We start from the raw sequence: 23,908 nt of genomic DNA, 5'->3' as shown, positions 1-23,908 counted from the left end.
AGTGCCGACAGGCTGGGTTGCAGTTTCAATGTCAAGGTCGCTGAAGTGTTTAGGAATGGATGGGTAAAGTGTTTCGTAACAGGACAGCATGTGGGAATTTTGCCTGTGGCTTCTGGGTTGTAGTCTACGCAGAGTAGATTTACGTGGATTGTTGTCGTATTACTAAAATCATCAATTTACCTATTAGACTGAAAACTTATTTCTTAACTACTATTTTGATCCCATTTATAATTAAAAAAAATGCGTGCAATGATCATTGTCCACAATGATACCAGGAAAAAATCAACAAATGTGACATGAAACAAATCTGCATAACACGGCAGTATTCCCCATAGGCGATAAAATTTGTACATCAGACATAAGCGTCAATGCTTGATAGTAAGTCTGAGCAGCATACAAAGTAACATCACAACAGCACCAAAGTAACAAGCTAAGAGCGAGTGTAACGATGTTCCAACATCCCCCAACAGCCAAGCGACTGTACGATGGAATGAGGCCCACTAAGAGCTGTCATTACAGCGAGCCGATAGCTGCTGACTGTTCGGAAGCATCGCGACGTCGTTGTTACTTCTAATGAATGGGTGTAACCCTACCAGACCGGCTTTCTTTACTGAACACTAATGAATCGCTTGTTGGATCTTCGCTGCATTGCATGGCTATCATGAACATGTTCACTTTAGTTTTTTTCTTTCCCTCTCGCCTCACGGCACATCAGGGGAAGTGCAGTTCAAGCCTAACATGTAATACAAAACGGAACGTGCCTCGTGATCTTCGTTTAGTTTTCGCTGCAGCGACTGTAGGCTGCATCCAAGTATCATCTCCGTACGGTTCAATTAGTTGATTATAGTCACCTCCTCCGGCCAGCAACCGCACTTTCCTCCTCCGGAGACAGTATCCTTGTTGTCTAAGAAAACTACAATTTCAGAACGACGACGCGAGACCGACTGGTCAGAGCGTGGCGGCTGAGTTATGTCTGCACTAGAAGCTCCACTCCCGCTCGTCATCCGTCCTGTTGTGGCAACCATAACTAGCAGCGCAGTAGAGTGGATTAGCACACTATATGTGTAAATGTATGTATATATGAAGTGGCATAGTCAGACGATAGTTTGCAATTGAAAGTATGCAGAACTAGATAGTTAAGCTGTAACTCAGAGCACGTTGGCGCGAAGCTGGAGGCAGTGGCAGACCGTAGAAGGTTGCTCATAGGCTGCGCAGAATAAACAATTATTTATAGCCGACTACCGTCGCGATGGACGGTGTCTGCGAATGCCTGGAATGGAATGGAATCATTTGCTGGGGAGGAAGGCCTGCGGGAGGGATGGCCAGACCGTGGAGGTTTACCGCGCGGTCGTCTAGCCATCGTCTGGGAGTGCAGCATGAATGAGATTGATGTGACGAATTTGAACCGGTTAAGGACGTTCCACCGGGCCTGGCTGGTTGGAGTCTGCCCCGGAGGGCAGGTGTGTCTTTGTCGGCGGGGAAAAAACTCGGTCGGAAGGAATGTAGATATGTGAGAAAAACGGTTTGAAATCGGAGCACACGAGATATCTGACTGCGGTGGGTTGAGACGGTTAGTGTGCAAATTGAGCTCCGCTTTGTAGAGCTACTAGCTGCGATTGACATTGTAGTTCAAGTAAATTCGATATTCACTCTGGTTTCGAGTACTTCTGCCTAGCATTCATCACCATCAGGTAGTGGTTTAACCCTCAAATGTGCACGACGTTGAAAAATCATCTAAAACCATAAAATCTTTGTTAAACAGGTTTACCGCTCTAAAATTAACCAATATACATAAAAAATTGAAAAAAATTACTTTTTAAAGTGCAAATATTAGCATGTTCTTTTTAAACAACACTGTGACTTTATCGCAGAATAAAGTCTAAACAATTACTTTTGTTAACAGTAACTTTAAAATTGACCTTTTGTCAGTATAATTACTGATAATTCAGACATTTTCACTTACCACTAACCTTATTTTAAAATTTATTTTCAAAGACAGTCAGCAGCAGTCGGGAATCTCGCCATGTTTTTTTTCGTTTTCGAGATTTTGACAGCAAAAATAAAAACAAAACATTCAAATACAGTACTTCCAGTTGTTAAGTATTCTTCGTTAGAGTCTAGAGAGCTGTTCTACACCCAACGCAAACGGGGAACATTTGATTACTTTAGGGCAATTTTTTATTACTTATTGTGTCTTATGACTGCGCATTATACACAAATAGTAATAACCGAAAAGTAACAAAAATTATGACGGGCACACGCTTGTATGTGTTTCTGCAGGAGAACATACAGCCAAGCACCGCAATGCATGTGTTAGCAAGGCTTCACTCGCTGCATTTGTATTGATGCAACGATCAGATTCATTTTTGTCCCCTTCATCCACACATAATGAGAATCTCACTCGTCAATCTCAAATTTCTAATTAGAAACACTTTCGTTTCGTCCCCCAGTGTTTACTTGAAATGAAAATCTGTTATACTGTCTGAACAGAGTTGCCGAAGTTGCGGATATTGTTCTGGATGGGCACGAGTTTTGTATTTTCAAACAGGTGCAAATGAGTTTCAATGAACCAATGAGTATGTGTTTTGGATAGCTTGCAAGAAAGCGAATGTTTTTGTTTTTCTCTAACGCAGTTTACAGATCATGATGTCATTTAAAGACGCATTTCAAGTCTTTGAAATCATCATAAACGTTTACATACTCTATGACGGGGAAAATGCTGCTTGGCAGCTCTTGTCATATTCTTCCTCTACTCCGTATGCATACAACGAGCGAACTAATACACGCTCACCGGATGAATTGGATATTGAAGAAACTTGTAACATGTGCAACATATGCGACGGTATGTGATTTTTTTTTACTTGAGATGGAAAGGGAGCAGTTTTCGACAGAAAAAATCTTGCATGTGGTTGAAACGACCATTATTAGATAATCGTACTCCCGTAACACGTGCTAAATATATGACAGTATGTGTTGTTACTTGACTGGGGAAGAATTTTATTGCCTTTTAAGTAATAGGTTTGTTACCTAAAAGGCAATTCTGCGCTATTGCTTTTAAAGTAATAAGGGAAAGTTTTGCGTGTAATGAATTATATTTCTGCAAAATACTGAAATACGTATATTTCAAAAAAACAACATTGCGCACTTAAGGGTTAATAGGTTGACTAATGAAACTTTTCGTGTAAACCCTGATAAAAAATTTAATGTTTCAATTACTTTTCAACGGATATTTTTCGTTTTTTCAACAATCGATTAGAAAATTAGTTATGCGTTCGCCTAAATACGGAAAATTGTAATTTTATGATGTGAACTAATTAGGAGAAAAGTACCAGTTATGGCATATACGAGTTTTAGCCTGTGGAGTTTAAATGGTGTATTACTATCACTGGTACCATTGCGCTTATAATCATAGCTGGTGCACTAGCCATAACTGACTCACCTACCCTTGTGAAATGACGTGGCATGTTTTGAACACAGATTTCGACCAATCAGAGCTTCAGATACCATTTTGAATTCCAATATGGTGACTTCCGGTTTCTATAAATGACCAAATTCCACTCAACATGGTTATTTCTGAATCCAAAATTCATAGGTTGGAAATCAACTCCAGACACCATTTTTAATTCCAAGATGGCGAATTCTTGTTTCTGTAAAACAGTAAAACGTAACAGTAAACAGTAAAAAATGGGCAAATATCACCTAATATGGGTGTTTCTGTACACGTATCGCACAGAGCCCAAAAATCGAGCTGTCGGATTACGGCTTCTAAAAACGACCAAATACCGCCCCAATGATTATTTTTTGAACCCAGATGATACTCAAAGGGCTGAATTCGACTGCAAACGCCAAATACTTACTAATATGAGTGTTTCCAAGCCGGGGTCTATATTCAGAGGTCGGAAATCGACTCCAGCTGCCATTATTAAAAGAATTAAAGCAAACTGCAAACTTTGAATAGAATTAAAGTTACGATTTTAAGAAGGGTTTTCCCCAGGAAAATTTCCTACAAATATCATGTATCGATATATTTTTAAGAATCATCTGGAGGTGTCTGGAGAACAAGATTTAAAAAAATTGATTTTTCAATATTAAATCGAATCGAAACTTGAAAAAAATGGCGCAAAAATATGGTTCTACCGATCGATCTGAAATCTCGCTCAATTGTTACAGGACCTATAAGGAACACGAAAAGTGCATTGGAGCGAGAAAATAACACCATCACTTTTTTCACATATTGTCTATTGAGTATAATGAAACAAAATAACCTTACGTTATCGTGCTTTTGCACACAACTCTCTGATTTTTTCACTCAATATTCTCTACTACTGGTAAGATCTCCGAAGATCATTGATTTTAACTGTATATTCTATATATTCTTACCCGTTTCGCTACTTTATTTCATCACCCAACTATTTTCATTTGTTCGATCTCTTTTGTTATATTTTTCATTACTTCTAATGAAATGGATTTCTTATTTTGTTACTTATTATTATACAGTTTGTATCATTTCTATATTCAATTATTCTCCTAAGGTTGGCTCTTTCGTTTCTATTTCTTTCTGTCTTTTGTGATTTCCCCGTTCTTTGATTCTCTTTCAATTTTTATTTCAACTTTTCTTATTTGAATTTCGTGTCTTTTTATTGTTTGATTTTTTTTACTAAATATGTTTTTTTGATTATCCTCCGCTTATAAACATGTTTACGTCTTATTTTCGTTTACTTTTTCTTATTCACTTTTCCCAGTTTACTGTCGTAATTTTCCTTTGACATTATTTCTAATTTCCTGTTCCCTCTGTTCCATTGCTTATCCACTTGTTTTTCTTATTTTTCTCTTTTTACTAACGTTTTCCTTGAGCATCTTTTCATATCCCCTTCTTATTTCCAATTCTAAATTTGCTTTTCTGTTGTTCACTCCTATTTTTATGTCCTGCTTCTTTATTTTTTCATCTTTTTTTCTTGTTTTCATTACCCATTTTCGTTTTCGGTGTTCATTTCTCATTCACCCTCCTTCGTTTTTTTCTATGTTTTTTTTTCTTTTAGAGATTTTCATTTTCATCTCTCTACTATTTCTTAGAATATTTTCAATTCATGCCCCAGTTCGATGATATAGGTTCTGGATTTCACATTTCGGGTTTAATTGAAACTATTATTGTATAGTGTATCATTCGTGTCTCCATTTCAGTTTACTATTTCATTTCTGTATTTCTTTACCACTCACTTTTTCATCTCACCTTTCTCCCTCTTGTCTATTTTTCATTTTCTTTTTTTACTACCCTTTTCATGTTCCTTTCCATATTACTTACCAATTTCAACCATTTTTTTTTTTTTGATTGTTCCCTTCTATTCTAATTCTCAATTTTTTTTTCTGTTTTTCTTTCTAATTTTCCTCTCTCAATTTTTCCTCTTAGCCTTTGTCATTGTTTCCAATGTATGTTATGTTTAAAAATTCTTCATCTTTTTTGTTACATTTAAGTTTTTAATTTTTTTTTGTATTACATTCTATATGTTTCTTCTCCATTTCCGTTCTTCATTTTATTTCATATTTTCTTTATAAATCCCTTTTTTCGATTGCTCATTTTCAGTCTATTTCTCTATTCCTATTTCAATTCTCTTTCGGTTTTTCCTTTCCCATTTTTTTCCCCTTAACAGTTTTCTTTTAATTCTTACTTAAATTTTTCAACTCCATCTTCCATTTTTCTTATCACTTTTCAGCTTTTCTGTTATATTTCGTTTCATTGTTTTGTATTGCATTCTATATTTTTCTTCTCTATTTCCGTTCCCCATTTTCTTTACAAATATCGTGTTTCGATTGCTCCTTTTTATTTTATCCCTACATATCTATTTATATTTCTCTTCCGATTTTCCTATCCCATTTTTTCTTTAGCTTTTGCTATTGTTTTTAATTTCAATTTTCAGGCTTCATCTACTATTTTGTTCCTTCACTCATTATCTCTTATTTTACATTTTATTTCGTTTTTTTCTTCACTATTTCCGTTCTTCATTTCCTCTCTCATTTTTTGAAAAATCTTTTTGCGATTGCCCTTTTTTATTCTATTTCTCTATTCTTATTTCTATTTTACTTTCCGATTTTCCTTCCTCGTTTTTTTTCCCTTAGCTGTTTTCTTTTGGTTGTCATTTAATTTTTCATTTGTCCATTTTTCCAATACTTTCCAGCTTTTCTGTTACAATTTATTTGTTATTTTTTTGTCTTATGTACTTGCTATATTTTTCTTCTCTATTTGCTCTCTCCTTTTTTTTGCCATTTTTTTTTTCGAATGTGCGTTTTGATTCGATTCCTCTATTCCTATTTCTATGTCTCCTTCCGATTTTCTTTCCCCATTTCGTTCCCATTCGCTTTTCTATAAATTTTATTTTAATTTAATTTTCTATTTTGTTCCGTTACCTTCCATGTTTTCTGTTACTTTGTGTATCGTTTTTTATCGCATTCCATATTTTCCTTCTCTATATCCGTTCTCCGTTTCCTTTCTTATTTTTTTACAAATCTCATTTTTCTATTGCTTCTTTTTGTTCTATTTCTCTATTCGTATTTCTGTTTATCTTTCCAATTTTTCTTTTCCATTTCTTCCCTCTTAGCAGTTTTCTTTTGTTTCTAATTTGATTGTTTCAAAAAACTTTTTTAAAAATGTCTTTTTTCGGTTGTTTCTTTCTATTCTAATTCACCGTTCCTATTTCTATTTCGATTTCTTTTTTTATTATGTGATTATTTGATCATCTATTCTTTTAATTAATCGTTTTTGATTTGCGTTTATATTTCATGTTTCCTTATTCTTTTATTCATTTATATCTAATTAAATCCTAGTCTTCCTTTCTATTACTCCTTGCCTATACCGATCCTCATATTCTGGTTAAGTTCTATGTTTCATTTTTTCATCGTAGTTTTAACTTTTCTTATAAGGCTTTCGTTTGTTGCGTTTCATTAATTTTTCAAATCTAGTTTTGAACATGACTTTTCTATTTTTCTTACACTTAAATATTTTGGTTTCTTATTTCCTAATATCGTTTGTTTTTTTCTCTCTTCTATTATAAATTAAGATTTTTTTTCAATATTCTTTCTCTTTTCCACTCCCGTTTTGTCTCCTTTTTCTCTGTTTGATTGATCATTCTTGTTTTTACTTATTACTTTTTCATTTACTCTATCCTTCCCCTTTTTTTATATTTTCATTTCCTGTTTTCGTTTTCCGAGTTCTTTTCTTAATTTTTTTATCTTTATCTCCTTTATGATTATTTCCCGCAGTTTTCTTTCTTCCTTCATTTAACGATTTGTTTAACTCTAAATGTGTATTTTCCATTTTTATACTTGACTTCTCTCGAATACATCTAGATTTACCATTTCTCATTTGATTATTGCTTTCTTGTATTGTAGATATCTCTCGCGTCCAAATTTCAGCTTACTATAATATATCTTTGTGTCTTTATCATTAGATTTTTATCATATTCCCTATTGCTTCTTCATTTTTTTGTTCAACAAATTTCTTACATTTTGTGCTAATTTGCTCATTCTTTTTTCCCTCTAATTAGCGGAAATTTCATTTTTCAACAAGTCTGCACCGCTTTTTTTTTACAATTTTTACGCCTAACTTGTTCATGCGTCCTATTTACGCATCAATGTACGCGAGTCGTACGAAATGTTTTTACGCAGTTAGGCTGATACAAATTTTGAATAGTTTTTATGTCCACGGTTATCAAAGTTAGCTGAGGGGAGGGCAAAAATAAATAACATTGAGAAGAAAAAAAAGGAAAAGCTTTCATAAAAAATTGTGTGCAAGTTACGACGTTTATAACTTGCAGGCAAAAGTGTGTTGAAAAATATCACATTATAATCATTATTAATCATTTGGCTTGCCTTTTGATGACACTTTCACTGTCACTGGACTTGTTTGTTGCTAAATTAAGCATATACGCTGTCGAAAAGTCAATAATAATAACAACACGGCTTGAACTTTTTTTCTTCCCCTTCCAATTTTCAACATTTTGAAGGGGGGTGACATAAAATGAAAATGAAATTTGTAACGGCCTTTAAAACGTCTAACGAATATATATTGATTGAATTTTTAAATTCACAGATGTTTCCTTACTTCTTGACGTAGGACCACGTCTTACCGGACTGTATCGAGATACATCATGCGGAAGCCAAAACCAAGGTTTAACGTTGGAATGAAATATTTCAAACAGTAATACTGATGTAACCACATGATGGATCACAATAATCAGTATGTCGTTGGCTTGATAGAATGATGAACAATTGTGTGTTTTCAATTATCATTATAGCTGCATTGCCAAGCATTGAAGTTTGATGCAGCCAAGCCAAGTTAGGCAAACACGAAGACCGTGTTGCGACCTGGAAGACAATCGAATTGCCGTTTGAATTGCCTTATTCTATATAGAGGCAAATATTAGAAGGTGTCGCACACTACTTTTTGTGGCCGAGGACATCAAAATTTTGTTTATGTCGGTAGAGGCAGATAGCGAGAGGTGCAGCGCACTGTCAAGTATGCAACAGTATATCGCGGTGTTGGATGTTGCATCCAGAACATATTATGTGATAACAACTTTGATCAGAAGACGAAGGTTTTCAGAATTTGTGATACAAGAGCAGTAAATCAGTAAACAGTTTAGTTGAAAGAAACTATTTTCAGTTCAATTTCGCAGCTTGACGGAAATTTCCTAACGTCTTTTTCTCAAAACTATAACTTCAGAGTTGTGCCAGTGTTGCACGATATGCACGAACATATTCAATACAAGTAATGTAACAAACCTTAATTCTAAGTTCTACATCAACTTCGCGGTCAACCTTTGCATACAACCCTTGTTTTTTTCTCATTTTAAACTTGATTTATAAGTGAAATTAAACCTGATTTGCAGTTTTTTTCAAAAGTATTCAGCAGACATCATGAAAACTTTTTACAAATCAAGGTTGTTTTTACGAGGATTTCGGAGTTTTCACGGCTTTGTTTAGGTGATTCTAGTGTACTTCCAGATCAGTCTCTCAATTCCAGATTTTAATTCATTATTCTCCTTTGAATATACTGCTTTAAACTATCCTAAGTTCCTCTCTTTCCTCGGTTTGTTAATCTAGCATGTGTTAAGGAACCTTCAATTTGAAAAATCGTATGTTGTAATAGCTATTTGTAATAACGACATAAATTACAAATTGGAATTTTCAAAGAAAAAATTCAAACCTAAAAACTAAGTGTACAAAACATTCCATATTTTATCTTAACCCTCTAGTGCCCAAATTAATTTTCAGACGGACTTCGAAAAAACCACTTTGAAACTTTATGAACACTTTTTAAGTATTGATTGAAGCTTTTTAGAGATTCAACTGAAGACCGTCCAAAGGCGGCACTGGGCACTAGAGAGTTAATGGTTTTACCTTTGGTGAAAAACGGCTCAGAATTGATAGTAATATGCTCAGTGAATTTCCACCAAAAATCCACTCCTACTGCTGGAACGTATTTGTTTGTTAGGATTTATATTTTCACATACTCTTTCACGCAATCTATGAAGAAAACCGTATAAAAACAGAAATACTTTGTGTTTTGGTTAAAAAAGTTGTGAGTTTCAAATTGCTGATGAATTATTTTTGTATTATCAATGTTTAAAACTCGCCGTTTGGAATCTTAAAAAACTCGTACTGCATTGAAATCTAAGAACAAAATTGAAGCAACTTCTTATATTGTGTCCTATTTCGTCTTTCCTGCAGCATTGAAAAGCACATAATCGGCAACATCAAGCATAGCATCGAGTCCAGCTTGATGCGAAACGATTCCGTTGGCCAGGTGGGTCCCACTCATGAAATGGCATTTTCCGCAGTATGTGACCTGCCGAAGCACACCAACCAGAGCTACTGGGATGACGATTATACCTGGAATCTGTTCTTTCGTCTTACCCATAGTAAGCCTTACACTTCGGTCAGTTCGGCAATTTTGAGGTAGGTCCAATTACTAAACCAACCGAGTGTAGTTTTAAAATAAATTAACCAAAATATAATTAGGTTGTACATGACCGGTGCCGGTAATGCGACGGAAGGCTGGAATCGACGTGACTCCGACAACTGCAAGGACCCAGCCGAGCAGATGATTCGAGTCACCGCGTCTGTGTACTGGCGTAAGAAGAGCAAAGGTTAGTCCGTCCGTTCTCACCCCGTTGGTTCCGGTGTTGAGCTCCCCATCAATGACTATTATTCCACTCTAGATAATTTGTCCTCAGAGCGCAAGAAGCGAATCTGCAGCAGTATCACGATCACCCGCAACTTCCGTGGCTGGATCACGCTCGATACCCTGCTGGCGGTTAAGCTGTGGGATAAACCGAACCGTAATTTTGGCATCGCAATCGACGTTCAGGATCAAGATGACAATCCTCTGCAGGCGTCACGGTTTTTCTCACCTACCGAATGCTCCGAGGCAAGTAAATCAAACGGTAAGTGTGTTGTTCTGGCTTTTTATTTCATCTAACCATAAGAAACAGTTTTAAGTTCCAACTCTCAAATTCCGATATTCCGACGTAATTGCGATTCTAGGAAAGTACTATCAAGATCGTCATGTCGTCGTCGCCGTTGTATCGCGGAAATCGTGACTCCCGGAACTCATGCCCAGGAAACGAAATCGTACATCGGTTGTTTCAAATAGCGAAACGCCACCCGAACGCGAGCCGCTCGCTCGCTAGCGCTTGCTAACGGACACCGGACACGAAGTGTACGCATTCCTGAGGCACGTTGTTCCCACGTTTGTTTACCGCACCGAAGGTATATCCGTTCTGCTAGGGCTTATATCCTAGCCGCGGTTTGGTGGTGTTGAATTTCCCCTGCGACAGCCGATATTAACATTAAACGTTTTAGATTTTTTTTTTCGGTACGAAGAAAAAAATCGTCGCGCGATACTTTTTCGTTTATGAAACCCGACTGAACCGCCGGGTGACAACAGCGACTAAGGTCGCTGATTGGGCACATTATTTCCGTTTATCTTGGCCCAAAACGTCGCCATCTTCGTGCGCTCTGTTCAACATGGCATTCAAAAGAAATTTTGATTGAAATTATTCTTTGTTAACTTGCATAAAACAAAAGATGTTTTTGAAGATATTGATTCCAAAAAATTCAAAAAATTGCCTACTTCCTATCGAACGTCATCGCTGATTCACCACCAATAATTCCCGCGAGTTCGCAAAGATCAATAAACAAACGATCTGTGAACCGAAAGCCATTTATGAATGTTGTTTTGACGTTCGCTACCTCGACTATTTTGTCCCCTGGTTTGGAAGTTAATCAAAGTCACAACAAAGAGCAAGCGAGCGAGCGGGCGGCCGGCGTTTACTTGCTGTAGACCAAACGTCTCGTGCTCTGGGAAGTGGCGCGAACAAAAGCGAGGTATAATAACATCCGACGGGTTTCGGCGGGGTTTTATTCTCGCAGCCGATTTCCGAAGCCACTGCACTGCAAACGGTTGCAATTAATTGCGGGCGATTTTTATTTTTCTGTTTTTGATTGGCTACTTTGTGCACTTTTTGCCCTTTTGAGCACAGTCGGCGGGAAATGGATATTTTCGGTTTTGTTTACGCGATTGGTGTGGAATTTTCATTCACTTTTCAACCGCCACCACCACCATCCAAAAATGCTGAGCGTTGCCAAGCCAAACCGAGTGCGATGCGGGCGAAGGCAGATAGTTTTGACTAGACACCGAAACGGTTTCCTAAACGTCGCGAGCTGGACTGGTGGTTTATGTTGGGATGGGTCATAAGGAGGCGGGGCATAATGGCTCAAAACGGCTTCAGATTGGCCCGAATAGCAGGTGGATTCAACCTCGAAAAAAATCTAAGCACTGCATTGGAATTGAAGAGAGGTAACGAAGGCATCAACAGAGTTTTCCTTTTCAGTTGCGTTTTAGGTGTATTTCTTGATTTGTTGATGTGATCTACTTACTGTGTAGTAATTTATGATTGTTTATGTTTGATTTTGCGCTAATATTCGAACTAACCGACGAAAAGCCGCTGCACGAAGCAAAATTGTTTGTGCTTCCGAGAGATGCTCCCTTAACTAATTGGCCAAATATTTGCTAGCGGTTGCTTTCTAGCAACCGCAAAATTGCATCGATCGAAAAATTTCGCTTTCAATCGATGACTTTTATTACGATCGTTTGCTTGTATTTTTAATCGTACTCTAGGCTAATTCTGATCATTCCAAAATTCTCCTGCTAATGCGTCACGCTGTTTCTCTCTTTTAGCAACAGCAACCGTACTTCCATGGAATTTTTTCCGAAGCTCACTCTCATGGACCTCTCATGAAATGGACGATGTGCCACAGTAAGTACCCAACTAACGTTTGTCGTCACGCCGAGTACTGAGTCACTGAATCAAATTTTTCCTCCAGCGTCCCACGCATAGACGTCGCAATCCACAAGACCTTCCCGCAGCATCACTACTTCACCAGTCACCACAACCCGCACCCGCATCATCGTTTGTTCCGCCCGAAGCACCACTACGGGGGCAACTACAACGTCCGCTACCGGCTGGATGGATTGGCGTCGGCCGCGTCCTCAGCGTCAGCGTCGTCCACCGGCGGTAACTCGTACGAAACGGAAGAGGTCGAAATCAAGCAGCACCCGTCGGTTCACGCGCACCACTCGCTGACCAAACCGCACAAGAAACGTCACCTGACTCACCACCGTCACGTCACAGCTGCGCTCAACTCGGCGGAAAGTGAAGAGGATTACTCGGCGTCCGCTTCGCTGGAGGAACGGAAACTCTGATTCGTTGCAAGTTGAAAGCTGAACACACGTGAGTGATCACTTGAATCTCCCCATCACCCCACCACCACCGCCGCGGTGTGCCGGTTAGTTTATAGTTGCAGTTTAGTAGCAGTAGCGATAGTATTAGGAAGGTTGGTATTACTTTTTGGTTCGATTACCTGTTTTTTTTTTTTTTTTTGTATTTTGTACGTGAGTGTGGCGTGTGTGAACGAACCGATTGGATGCGCACCGTTAATGGCTGTTGCTGAGGATGACTAATGGTGGTGGCCAAGGGAAAGTGCCGATGATTCACAACACTTGGGCCATACGAAATTGCTGGTTGGGAAAATCTACCTTAGGATAAAATTTTATCGAATTTATTCCTGACCAACTGGAATGCTCACTTTTAAAAGTGTCAGACGATTATTTGGGTAGTTGATAAAAAGATTTTTTTTCATTTTGAACTCAATTGTCTAGAATGTAGATAAAGGATGGAAACCCTCACCTCCACTATATTTGGGCAAGAGCGGGTCCTACACTATTTTCGAGTGATATCATCAATCTCAAGTAACATTATTTCGGTCTCGTTTGACCAAATGACCTTTTTCTAATCATCAGTTCCATGATATGTGATTTCGTACCCTGTTCATCCGTTTCATGATATTTTTCGCCGAAAAACCAGGGCTTCTTGAGAGCTACTCTACTCCTAAGACCTTGTTAATGAAGACGATTTCGCACTATTTAAAGTGTCATATGGAGGAAAAACTCACTTCCAGTTTGTGTTGCTTTTTTCGGGGCTGATAAACTTTGATCTTTCGGATAGCGCTGTCAATCCGGGAACTTCCGGTGAAAAACATCACCTTTTTTTAAATTTCTGTACAAGCTTTGCAACCGTATATTTGCGTTGTTGGGCGACTTCTGCAATTTGACGGTATCTTTCGTCGGACTCGTGATGCTGTATTATCAGTTTTATGATATTGAGCGAAATTCGTTCGTTTATTTGGTGTTTTGAAACAAAATGACCAAATTTTGATCACGTTAAAACAATGAAACTACGCTGTATCACATTGAATGCAATGTATACATTTGACATAATGACAGAAACGGTTTGATATACAGTAAAATGATATCAAGCATTTTTTCGTGTATAAACAAGTTTTGCATGTTTTTTACGTTGTTTATATCATTCCTCTTCAAAGGCATGGTATTCTCCAGAACAAGAGATGGGAAAATGATTTGACTCTGGAAGTAAGTTTACATGCTTAAACTTGGTAAAAACGTTGCTTTTTTACTCATAATTTTCCAAATTATTTTAAACAGTATGTAAGAGGTAACATAGAAAACAAAGAAGCGCGCTTTAAAAAAATACGAATTTCAAAATGCGTTTTTGACGAATTCATTACTGTTCCTCAATTATTTGGTACCAAACTGCAGAAAAATATTTGAAATGTAAACTTAATAGATTTCCAAAAATATTTGTGGGATTTATGGCATTTTTTCTATTTTTATTTTGCCCTGTACAGAATGAATTTTCAATTTTTGTATGCAAAAGAACTGAAGTTTGGCACTGCAACCTTTAGCGCAGAACCTGTAATCCCGGCTCTCGTACTATTATACATTTTTATCCTATATAGAAGATTATCGATCCTAGTAGAGTAATTGGTTCCCCTGATTGCCATATTTGACGATCTGTTTCAGTCACTTACAGGCAGATTAGTTTCGAAAACTTTCGGTATAGGTTATGTTTACATTTAATTAAACTATACTTTTATACCGTACGCAGATACGTATTTCGGTTGCTACATACAACCATTATCAGTGCTTGTGTGGTCTGCCGGGTATTCAATCTTTTGTAGTAGATTTAAATAGAAACACAACCTATTCTCAATATTCAATTCCATTCTACTAAGATGCTCAATAAGTAATTTATTTGACTTTCAGTATACTTGAATGTCTAATCAGATTACCTTATGGATAGTAGTATTTTATAGCCTACGAGCACTCTTCACAACTTCCATCTTTATATATCGGTTTAATGGAAGCATATTAAATCCAGTGGATCATCGCAGATTTTCAGGTCTAATTCCTATTCCATTCCGAACGTTTTCTTGTTCGCCTAGAAAGCTTTCGAAGCTTTCCTTATCACGTAATCTAGATGTGAGCTCCAATTTAGTTTTTCATCTGGTATAACTCCAATATATTCAACTTCAGACGAATATTATACTTCGGATCCATTCAATTTAGGGCTTTGAATGTCTTTCATTCCTGCGAGAGTATGTAATCATAAGTGTCCTGTAAGGCTTTATGTAAAACCCTTCATTTTGGCACCATTGTAAAATACATTTTAGTGCAGATTGCATTCTGTCTTTAATTGCGTTGTCGAATTTTACACATCCAAAGCTGATGACTTCGAAACCATCAGCTGTTAATTGATTGAGGAGATCATTCACAATAAGTGAACATGACCACAGTAAATCAGACAGCACTCCACCTTGAGGAATCTTTTTGTGGTTTTCACTATTATTAATAAGCATCCCAATTCTGCGGATACCTTTCTTTTGTTCAGCAGCAGGCCCCATTCAACTGTATATTTTGTGAAATAGTATTAGATATGTTCGAACCCGTTCCTGCAATCCTTGTTGGCCTACAGGCCTCTACTTCTGTTTTCTCCCTATCATCACAAGATACTTATTTCGACCCGGGAAAGAGATTTTGTATCATTATTTGAAGAATTTGTAGACAATGGTAACCCTTTTTTTCGTTCTGGCTGAAACTTTGCACAAGGTTCATATTAGAGATACCTACTCAAGAAGAGAGAGAGAGAGACGATGAAAAAACGCCAAACGATCTCTCTCAAAACGCAATGTTGACTAACTTTTTCATTCGACTCGTGAAATCGGTGGTGACGATGGAAGTCCTGAGAAATAATAAAATGCATCACAAAAACCGTCAAGGTGATAAATTTTATGTGTATGCCTAATTTTATACACTTACACCATAATTGATCATTATTTTGTTGACCACACAGAAGATGTGTGAACCTCCGGTTAAAAATCATTCATTGTTTAATTTCATTTCAAGTTCATTTTTTAAGTTTTTTAATAAAAACTACAACAGGTCGTCTAAACATTTATGGCTGTCCGGTCATGGAGAAATGAAAAAAAGTAAAGGAAAACCTTGGTTAACGATTGGTATGATATCTTTGGCAAATTTGTGAACAGACAGGAGAAAATGATCCTACCGGAAAAATTGTACACTTTGAGACATTGAAAAAATTTAAGAAAAAACGCAAAACTATGATTTTAAATAAATTTTTTTGAAAAACTTCCTTTTCAAAAGTTTGAGCTTTACGAAATGTCAGCTAAACATGAATAGTTGTTTTGATCTTGGAGAAAATAGATCTAAACATTTTTTTTAACATTGTATACTCTTTTTGTAGGAAAATCTATGACACCCTTAGTCTATTGCAACTTCCGCAGCATTTGTATAAAGAACTTGCACGCAAGTGAAAATAATTGGAAGCTACGTGTTCAATCAAAGAACACATTTGCATCGAATATTGCGAGCGAGTGAAAAATTTCATGCTTGCGATCATCTGTGCAATGTTTCAGCCAAATCAAAATGACGATTGAAAAAAAATTGGGGTGTTTTTAATAAAATTTCTCAGTATTGAACTAAATAATGTCCGACAAAATAGAAAAATATTATTGGCAATCTGCGTCGAAGTTGACCTAATATAATAACAAAAATCATAATGTTTACAATTACTCAAACATAATCTTGGATGATTACTGGTGAACTGGAGATCAGAGTAGGATAGTAGCAACGTAGAGTAACACACCTTTATCGAGACTAGTGAAAATGATCTGGTTAGCTGGGCACCCAAAGGAAAGAGTAGATAACAGATAGAACCGGAATGGCCGAAGATAGGACAGTGGGGAGAAGCAAAAGCCGCGATAGAGCAGGCAAAAACTCGAGGAGCCATGAACGAAGCCCATCAACAGTATTCGACTCTGGAGTTAAATAGCCTTGTAGACGGACCAAGCCAGCCTGGGCGGACTCCTTGGCTGATAAAGAAAAAGAGCGACAGCAATGCCTGAGGTGAGCTAGGATGAAAACAAAAATGCTTGTGAAGGACACGACCGGCTGCTAATCGACCCCACTGACCAATTGACAATTTCTTCACGTTTCGGTAGCTGGCCAGGATTTCGTGCCGGATGATCCTGGATGATGTTTCTTATTGTTAGGCTCTGCATTATCCTGGAGCAGGTCAATGAATTCCAAGAGTCCAAGAAAGGTTTTTATAACAAAAAACCTTTTGACCGACTTAACCACGACAATCTGTGGAGCACCCAGAGATGCAAAAGAGACCTAGATAAAATCGCCAACCCCATCGAAACAGATTACGAGGCTGTCACATGCAGAGTCGTCCATAACTGAGCCTTTTGTTCGATCCTATTCGGGTAGTCGCCGGTGTGAGGTAAGGATGTATATTATCACCGCTACTGTTCCTCATCATTATCGATAAGATCATGGTAGGTGCAATTGACCGCGTTCCGAATCGTGGGCTACTCTGGCAGCCTATCACCATGGAGCACCTCAAAGACTTCGATTTAACTGATGGCGTTGCATTACTAGCAAAACAGCACTCTGACATGCAGAGTAAGCTCGGCGACATGGCTGTACGCTCCACAACATCAGCGACAACAAAACCAAACCGTTGGATGTAAACGTGGACAATCCTTCCAACTCTACAGTAGCAGGGAAATTAGTGGAGAAAGTCGAAAGCTTCCAATATCTCGGTAGCCAAGTGCGACATAAGTGCAACGATCGTGAACGCTAGGGCTGATTTTGCGACTATAGGAAACATATGAAGATCTAACCAGGCTAATTTGCGCATCGAAACTCGAATTTTCGATTCGAAATCTGTGCTACTATACGACAGCGAGAAGAGGTGTGTTTCAGTTTCAGCTGCAGGTCTTCATCAACCATATATAATTCATGCCTAGTAGTCCCACAACTGGATCTCAAATGCCGAACTCTATAACTGGTGCCATCAGGATTCGATAGTAACAGAAATTCGGGAACAAACAACACACTTCGAGAAGCGAAAACAATTTCTGAAAGCAAGTGCTGAATTGAAATCCAGCAGAACATCTAAAAAGAGGTAGACCCGTGGCGACGCAGCCTCAACAAGGAAATCAAAGAAGTCGGTAACAATCTGACCTGGGCTCAAGGCTAAGCTAGTAGCCGCTCAGAATGGAAAACTTCATTTCGAGGCATTCTTTATAAACAAACAAAAGGAGCACTCATGGGAAATCCACTTACGCATTTTATGACAACCCCAAGAAAGAAAAAACGTTAAAAGAGGACAACTTTTTTCGAAGTAAAACTCTGCCTTTAACCGCAGGGTCCCGGGTACCTTTCCAGACTTTATTGCTTCAAAAAACAAGGATAACCTCAACTCAGCCAGCTGAAACTTATGAAATGCTCTTAGCTAGTGGAAATAAACCATTTTCCATCATCAGACTGTTCATAGCAGGAGGGGGGGGGGGGGAGTCAAACGGAAAGGCTTCGAATTTTTTTACCCCATAAGAACTCCGCAGGGTACCCGGGACCCACAAAATGAAATGCTTCTTGCTTTTTTGTCGAAAGATTGAACATAAACCAGTGACCACAACTGGTTCCTGTAAATCCGGATATTCAGGAGCATGTTCCGGTGAAACAAATTTGCACAATTTTCTATTGAACTGACTAGCATTGATATCAAAGTTCATGAAATCACTCTAGGAGTTGATTTTCATTCATTTTGAGTCCATCTGATGAGTTGTCCGAAATGGCCATTTCGGGACAGATTTCCGATCTTGAACATGGTTCCGAAGATTCGGATTCACAGGAACCATATGGGAACTAATGGCTCTCTAGGTCCCGTATAAAAAATAGACGAATTTTCCAATCTTTTGACAGGTCAAGATGGAAAATCGGTCAAGCATTTCATTTTAGTATGTACCCGGGTACCCTGCCGAGTACTTGCGTGTGTTAAAGTTGCCGAGTTCATAACGGTTAAGCTGCACCATTTTGGTGAACAGACGCGCGAAGTATGGTTTTCGCGCCTATGTTCACGTCGCACCTTCTCACTAAGCTATTGTCGGATGACAAAATGCCAAGGCAACATCAACCAGTTGTGTCCATGTTTCAGCTGGCAGTCCAATGTGATCGTATGACTCAGTGACAGGTGTGCAATAGTAACTTTGAAGGGTCGGACCTAATTTGATACTCCCTCCAGCATTTGAAGGCCCTTCTTCTATTCTGTAGTTTGCAATGATTGCATTTGCAATGATAAAAAATCATTAATAAGCAAACAAACGGAGCACTCATGGGAAACACACTTAAGCTTTTTTAATGGAAAGATCACAGGAAAAAAACGTTGGAAGATGTGAAAATCTTCTTTTAAGTACAACTTGGCCTTTAAGAAAAATCTTCCATAGGAGTAAAACTAAAATCTGAATACTTCCAACAAAATTTTTAACAATTCTGAATTCCAATGATTATAATTCGTTCGATTTTCAATTGATCTTCTTCGTTCTTCCAGCAATCGATTGGAAAATAAGCAATACATAAATTGACGAAATTCCACCGATTATGAGTGTATTCAGAACCGGAATGATGCTTAGAAGCCATTTTGAAATCCAACATGGCGGTTTTTGGTTTCTGGAGACCAGTTTAAATACCATTCAATTTGCGTATTTCCGGAGCCGGGATAATGCACGACAAGCAATTTTGGTAAAAATGGTATCATTTTTCTACAATTATAACCTGGATTTCTGAAACAACTGGGTTCGAATTACTATGCCATGATCACTTTCTTGAGAAATGTAGGCAAAAATGGTGGTACAGAAACAAAAGCTTGAAAAATTTGAAATTTTTATTTTTCGAAATAACGTGGATTCCAACTTTTTGATGAGTTCCTTAATAATAATTTTTTATATCCGGGTTTTCAATTATATTATTCTCAACGATCGAAAAATTAAGTAATCCTTAAGCCAGCCCTGCTTTCAGCCACAGATGTTTTGATGCTTTAGACGATACCTTCCAGCGCCAGTTTAAATTTCACTATCACTTGTTAGCATTCCTCAGCGTCAGCCAATCGATCAGGATACCGAACAGACTACGTGAATGAACCCTCATATCTACTGTCCCACTGGGTATTATATGTTTTAGCAGACATCAAAAACACAAACATGAAAGGGTTGGTATTTTGATATGTCGATTTCAATCCTACGGCGTCGTCTACAGTTACTCGCTTACTTTGTAACCAACCAGTAATACGAACAGTAAAAAATTAGCGTAGCCGTACGGTTAGCATGTAGTTTGATTGTGTGGACGGACTTTTGTCGGAGTGCGATGAGACAAGTGTGAACGCGACCCCCCTCGAGAGAGCATACATATTAAAACGAAGAACAGTAATAATAGGTTTAGAGTTCCTGAAATCCATAGAATGTACTTAACCGGTTAACGGATAGCGGTATCGAACAGCATTTGTCGCAGATTGGGAAACAAAAAACACAAACGCTTAGATTACTCCTCGTTATTAGAGAGTCCCGCTAAGGTAAGATTATTAGGGTATATTCGGCTACGCGATGACGCGCGGTCAGCCTGATCTTTTGAGACAGATTTATTTATTTTTCTTGAAGAAACTGATTTTCAACTAAGTTAAGTTAGCATTAGCATTTGGCAGTAGGTAGTGTAGGACGCGCAAGTATGAGCTTTAAACCTGTAGATCTTAAGATAATACGAAAGATGCAATTTTTGTATATAAAGGAAAACACAAGCGCAAGCATGCAGAAACATTTTCTCGCTTAGTTTATAGGTTATTTATTACTTTACGTCAGTTTAGGTTGTTGTGTTTTCACGAGGAACGCATTTCCATGACATTCAGCAACACGACTAAACAGTAAGCAAACACACGTCATTGATTTGTAAATAGTTGATTTGTAAGTTTGATCTTAGCTCTAAGTGTATCGCTCCGCGTGAGGGCTGTTCTTGGTAGTCTACCGTATTGTGACAGTAAGATGTGAATTATTCTCCAATATACTCGTAAGCGTTGTGTCTAGCGTGTAAGCAAGTCGATAATAAAACTTTCATTAAAGATATTTGTTCTGTCAGCCGCTTATTATACATAAAAAAACCCAACTATGAACCCCTCCCTGCACCTTCAGTAAGTACTCAACGTATCACTGGCTGGACGTGTAATCCGAAGCCCATTCACCCACCGCCTCTAACAGACCGTAGGCATTCAAAACTCTATAAATAACGTACACAAAAAGCCCGTAATACACCGCCAACAGAACGCAATGTGCCAGCTTCTGCCGGCGGTACTTCCTCTTGGCATCCGGCAAGTTATCCAACGATTCCTTCATAATATACATCCGAATGCCTTTCAGATTGTTAGCCAAGAATTCAGCCCAGTCGATTTTCTTCACATCGCACGGGAAGTACCGATGATCGTCCGCGGTCATTTGGTCCATCACCCTGTGGTAGTGTTCATTGCGGAAGTCCCACTCGTTGTTGGTGAAAAAGCTCAGCACCTCGGAGAATTTGTGCACCTTACGGTACAGCTTGAGGATCTTCGGTTTCTGACTGTTAAACTTGAGAGCCAAATCAAAGAAAATGGCCGGGATCACGTGATAGAAGATTTTCAAAAACTCCGATACGTAATAGTATTTGGTGGTATTGTAGGTCGTGATCCATAGCGCATTCAGGAAAGGAATCTTACCTTTCCACTTGAGCTGTTCCGTCATAACCGTTTCCCAGTTGACGGGATTGTCCGCTACGGTGAAATTAATTATATTGGTTTCTGCCCGATGACTGGCAGCGTACCAACCGACTGCCAGTGTAGCATTGACCACTAAATCCGCTGGAACGATGTCCGCCCGGTAATCGTTGTTGATGTGGAAAATCCGCAACGCTCCAGTGGCAGCCCCTACAACCACCCCGTTGTATCCGTAGATGTTATCCGTCCAGCCGGGAATCGGATCACTATCGGTGGTCGTGACTGGAAGCAACAAAACAATTTAATTATCTCTTTCAAGTACTAACCTTCAACACCCCACCAATTGATGGCCGTATCACTGCAATTGGAATTGTTTTCGAGTAACGCCTCACAATCTCCTCCGCCAGGGACTTCGTAAATGCGTACGTGTTCGGCCATGGTTCAATAATTTTCTTACTAATAACCTGAAAACTCTCCTCATCCTGATCCTGCTCGATCAATTTGATTAAAGCGTACGGATCGAATACCGGTTCGTAGAATTTCTCCTCCACCATTTCCCGATTGCAGTTGGAAAACGCAGTCGACACGTAGATAAACACTTCTAAAGCTTTTATCTGTTCAGCGATTTTCAATATCTCGCTAGTTCCTCTGACATTGGTTTCAACGGATTCCTTCAACGACTCATCGAAACGCACATCAGCAGCTGCGTGAAGAATGATATTTGTGCTGTTCATGATATACGTCATGTCGTCATTGCTGATTGCCAGCTGATGCTTGCTCACGTCCCCATCAACAATTTTAATTTTACCATGATACAACTCCGGATTCTCCTTGTACCCTGTGAAGATCGCTTCGGACCCGAGGATTGAAGATAACCTTTCATTAGGGGTCAGACCTTTTTTAGCCCGAGAAAGCAAGAGAATTTTCGAAACTCCACACCTAAAACAAAAAAAGTGTCCCTCAGTAATGACGGTGTCACAGTGAGCCACCGAAGCACCCACCGAATCAGCTTCTCGATGTAAAGCTTGCCGAGAAATCCCGTTCCACCGGTCAGCAGAACGATTTTTCCCTCGTAGAAATCCTTCAACGGAGAGTGATAGGATTCAAAAGCTTTCAAATCCATGTTCACGCCTACCGGCTGCCTGAAATGATTCACTGACCTGATGGAGGCACTGCAGTTGGTCAACTAAAGCGTAGCCAGCAGAATTGAGTTTCGATCGGCAAGCGCAATGTGTAATTTACATATTTGAAATGCATTAATTTTGTGACCAGCACCGGTCGAGGTACAACTGCATTTGCGCGTGTATTTTTGATGCCACGAACCAAAGGATCTAAGCGTCGAGCATTTTGTGTTGTGAAAATCTGAGCATAAAAATTAAGTTATTCATTTTTTAGGTATCAAACAAGAATATAGGAGTTTTTAATTGAATGAACATTAAAGTTGATTTATTGGTTAGACCCTTTTGATTAGTGGATTACATATGACTGAGTGTTTTGCGATGTGAAAGAAATTCTGAGCAAAAAAATAAAATACTTTCTTCGCCACTCTAGCTTTTAAATTAGAAAGCCAAGTGTATTGGAGTTTTTTTACTTCCTCACTTATTTTGAAACTTATTTTTCAAGATTTTTTCAACAGTAGTAGTTTCATATATTCCAAACTCATGCTTAAATTGCATTGCAATTAGAGTGGCTTCATTTAAGTATCCACTCTCTATCAAAAAATATAGTTCGCCTACTCGTAGGCAATAAGTAAAACCAGCAATAAGCTAATGAGTTCACAAGAGTTTGCTCCTGAATGTAGCTAACAGGAGAAGAACTTCGCAGGTTCATAACGCTCGATTCGGAATAGGGTAACATTACATTATGTTGCATGTCGATAATAGTCCAAACTGTAAATGAAATTGTGACAAGAGCTAAATTCTTCCATAACTTAATTAAAATACACCTCAAAAATTACTTATTGTACAACTCAACAGATACAATCACTCCTAAAAGTTAAATGATGCGAAACCATGTTAATATTGTGTGGATTTAGTGGGTCTGGATAACGAATGTGTCTCAACCAACTAAGACACACTTTTTGCATAAACATATTATAATTATGCTTTTTTATGCTCTGGTCGACAAAAACCACTGCAATAACCAGATGTTAATCTGCAATAGTGTTGTCTTATGTGTTTGTACTGGTTTATTGGTGTAAGAATTGGAAGAACTTTTAAATCTGGTTCAAGCTAATTGTATTGTCTGGATAATCATTGCGTCATGTTGTTCCCGCAATGTGCGGATCGGAAGAATGCAAAAACTGCTCGAACCTGTCTCCGTTGCGCAACCCTTGCTTTACAATGGCAACGGAGATTTTAGAGACGTTTCAAAACTCAATTCATGAATCAAATTTT

General features: G+C 38.3%; 2 protein-coding genes across 3 annotated transcripts in view; one reads left to right on the top strand and one right to left on the bottom strand.

Annotated features, from left to right (window-relative positions):
• Window positions 1-20,884, top strand: part of LOC129723182 (protein anachronism) — a 34,187-nt gene extending 13,303 nt beyond the window's left edge. Inside the window, exons 2-6 of one of the 2 annotated variants that reach the window (XM_055677222.1) lie at window positions 9,724-9,951; window positions 10,015-10,142; window positions 10,230-10,439; window positions 12,236-12,314; window positions 12,382-20,884. In XM_055677222.1, coding sequence (XP_055533197.1) covers window positions 9,724-9,951; window positions 10,015-10,142; window positions 10,230-10,439; window positions 12,236-12,314; window positions 12,382-12,760 — 1,024 coding nt within the window. In that variant the 3' untranslated portion in view covers window positions 12,761-20,884. Of the gene's footprint in view, window positions 1-9,723; window positions 9,952-10,014; window positions 10,143-10,214; window positions 10,440-12,235; window positions 12,315-12,381 lie in introns of both variants that reach the window. The other variant, XM_055677221.1, reaches the window with a different exon arrangement.
• On the bottom strand, window positions 20,400-22,688 carry LOC129723181 (fatty acyl-CoA reductase wat-like). The gene is made up of 3 exons (XM_055677220.1): window positions 22,514-22,688; window positions 21,853-22,451; window positions 20,400-21,794 (listed from the first exon to the last, which is right to left on the bottom strand). Exons 1-3 carry the CDS (start codon window positions 22,633-22,635, stop codon window positions 20,974-20,976), a joined length of 1,542 nt encoding a protein of 513 aa, XP_055533195.1. The 5' UTR covers window positions 22,636-22,688; the 3' UTR covers window positions 20,400-20,973.
• Between the last annotated feature and the right edge of the window lie 1,220 nt (window positions 22,689-23,908).

Source organism: Wyeomyia smithii, chromosome 2 (assembly GCF_029784165.1).
Source record: "Wyeomyia smithii strain HCP4-BCI-WySm-NY-G18 chromosome 2, ASM2978416v1, whole genome shotgun sequence".
NCBI classification, from domain to species: domain Eukaryota; kingdom Metazoa; phylum Arthropoda; class Insecta; order Diptera; family Culicidae; genus Wyeomyia; species Wyeomyia smithii.
The sequence above is the reverse complement of the archived record's forward strand: the minus strand, read 5'-3'. Positions and strand labels throughout refer to the sequence as shown.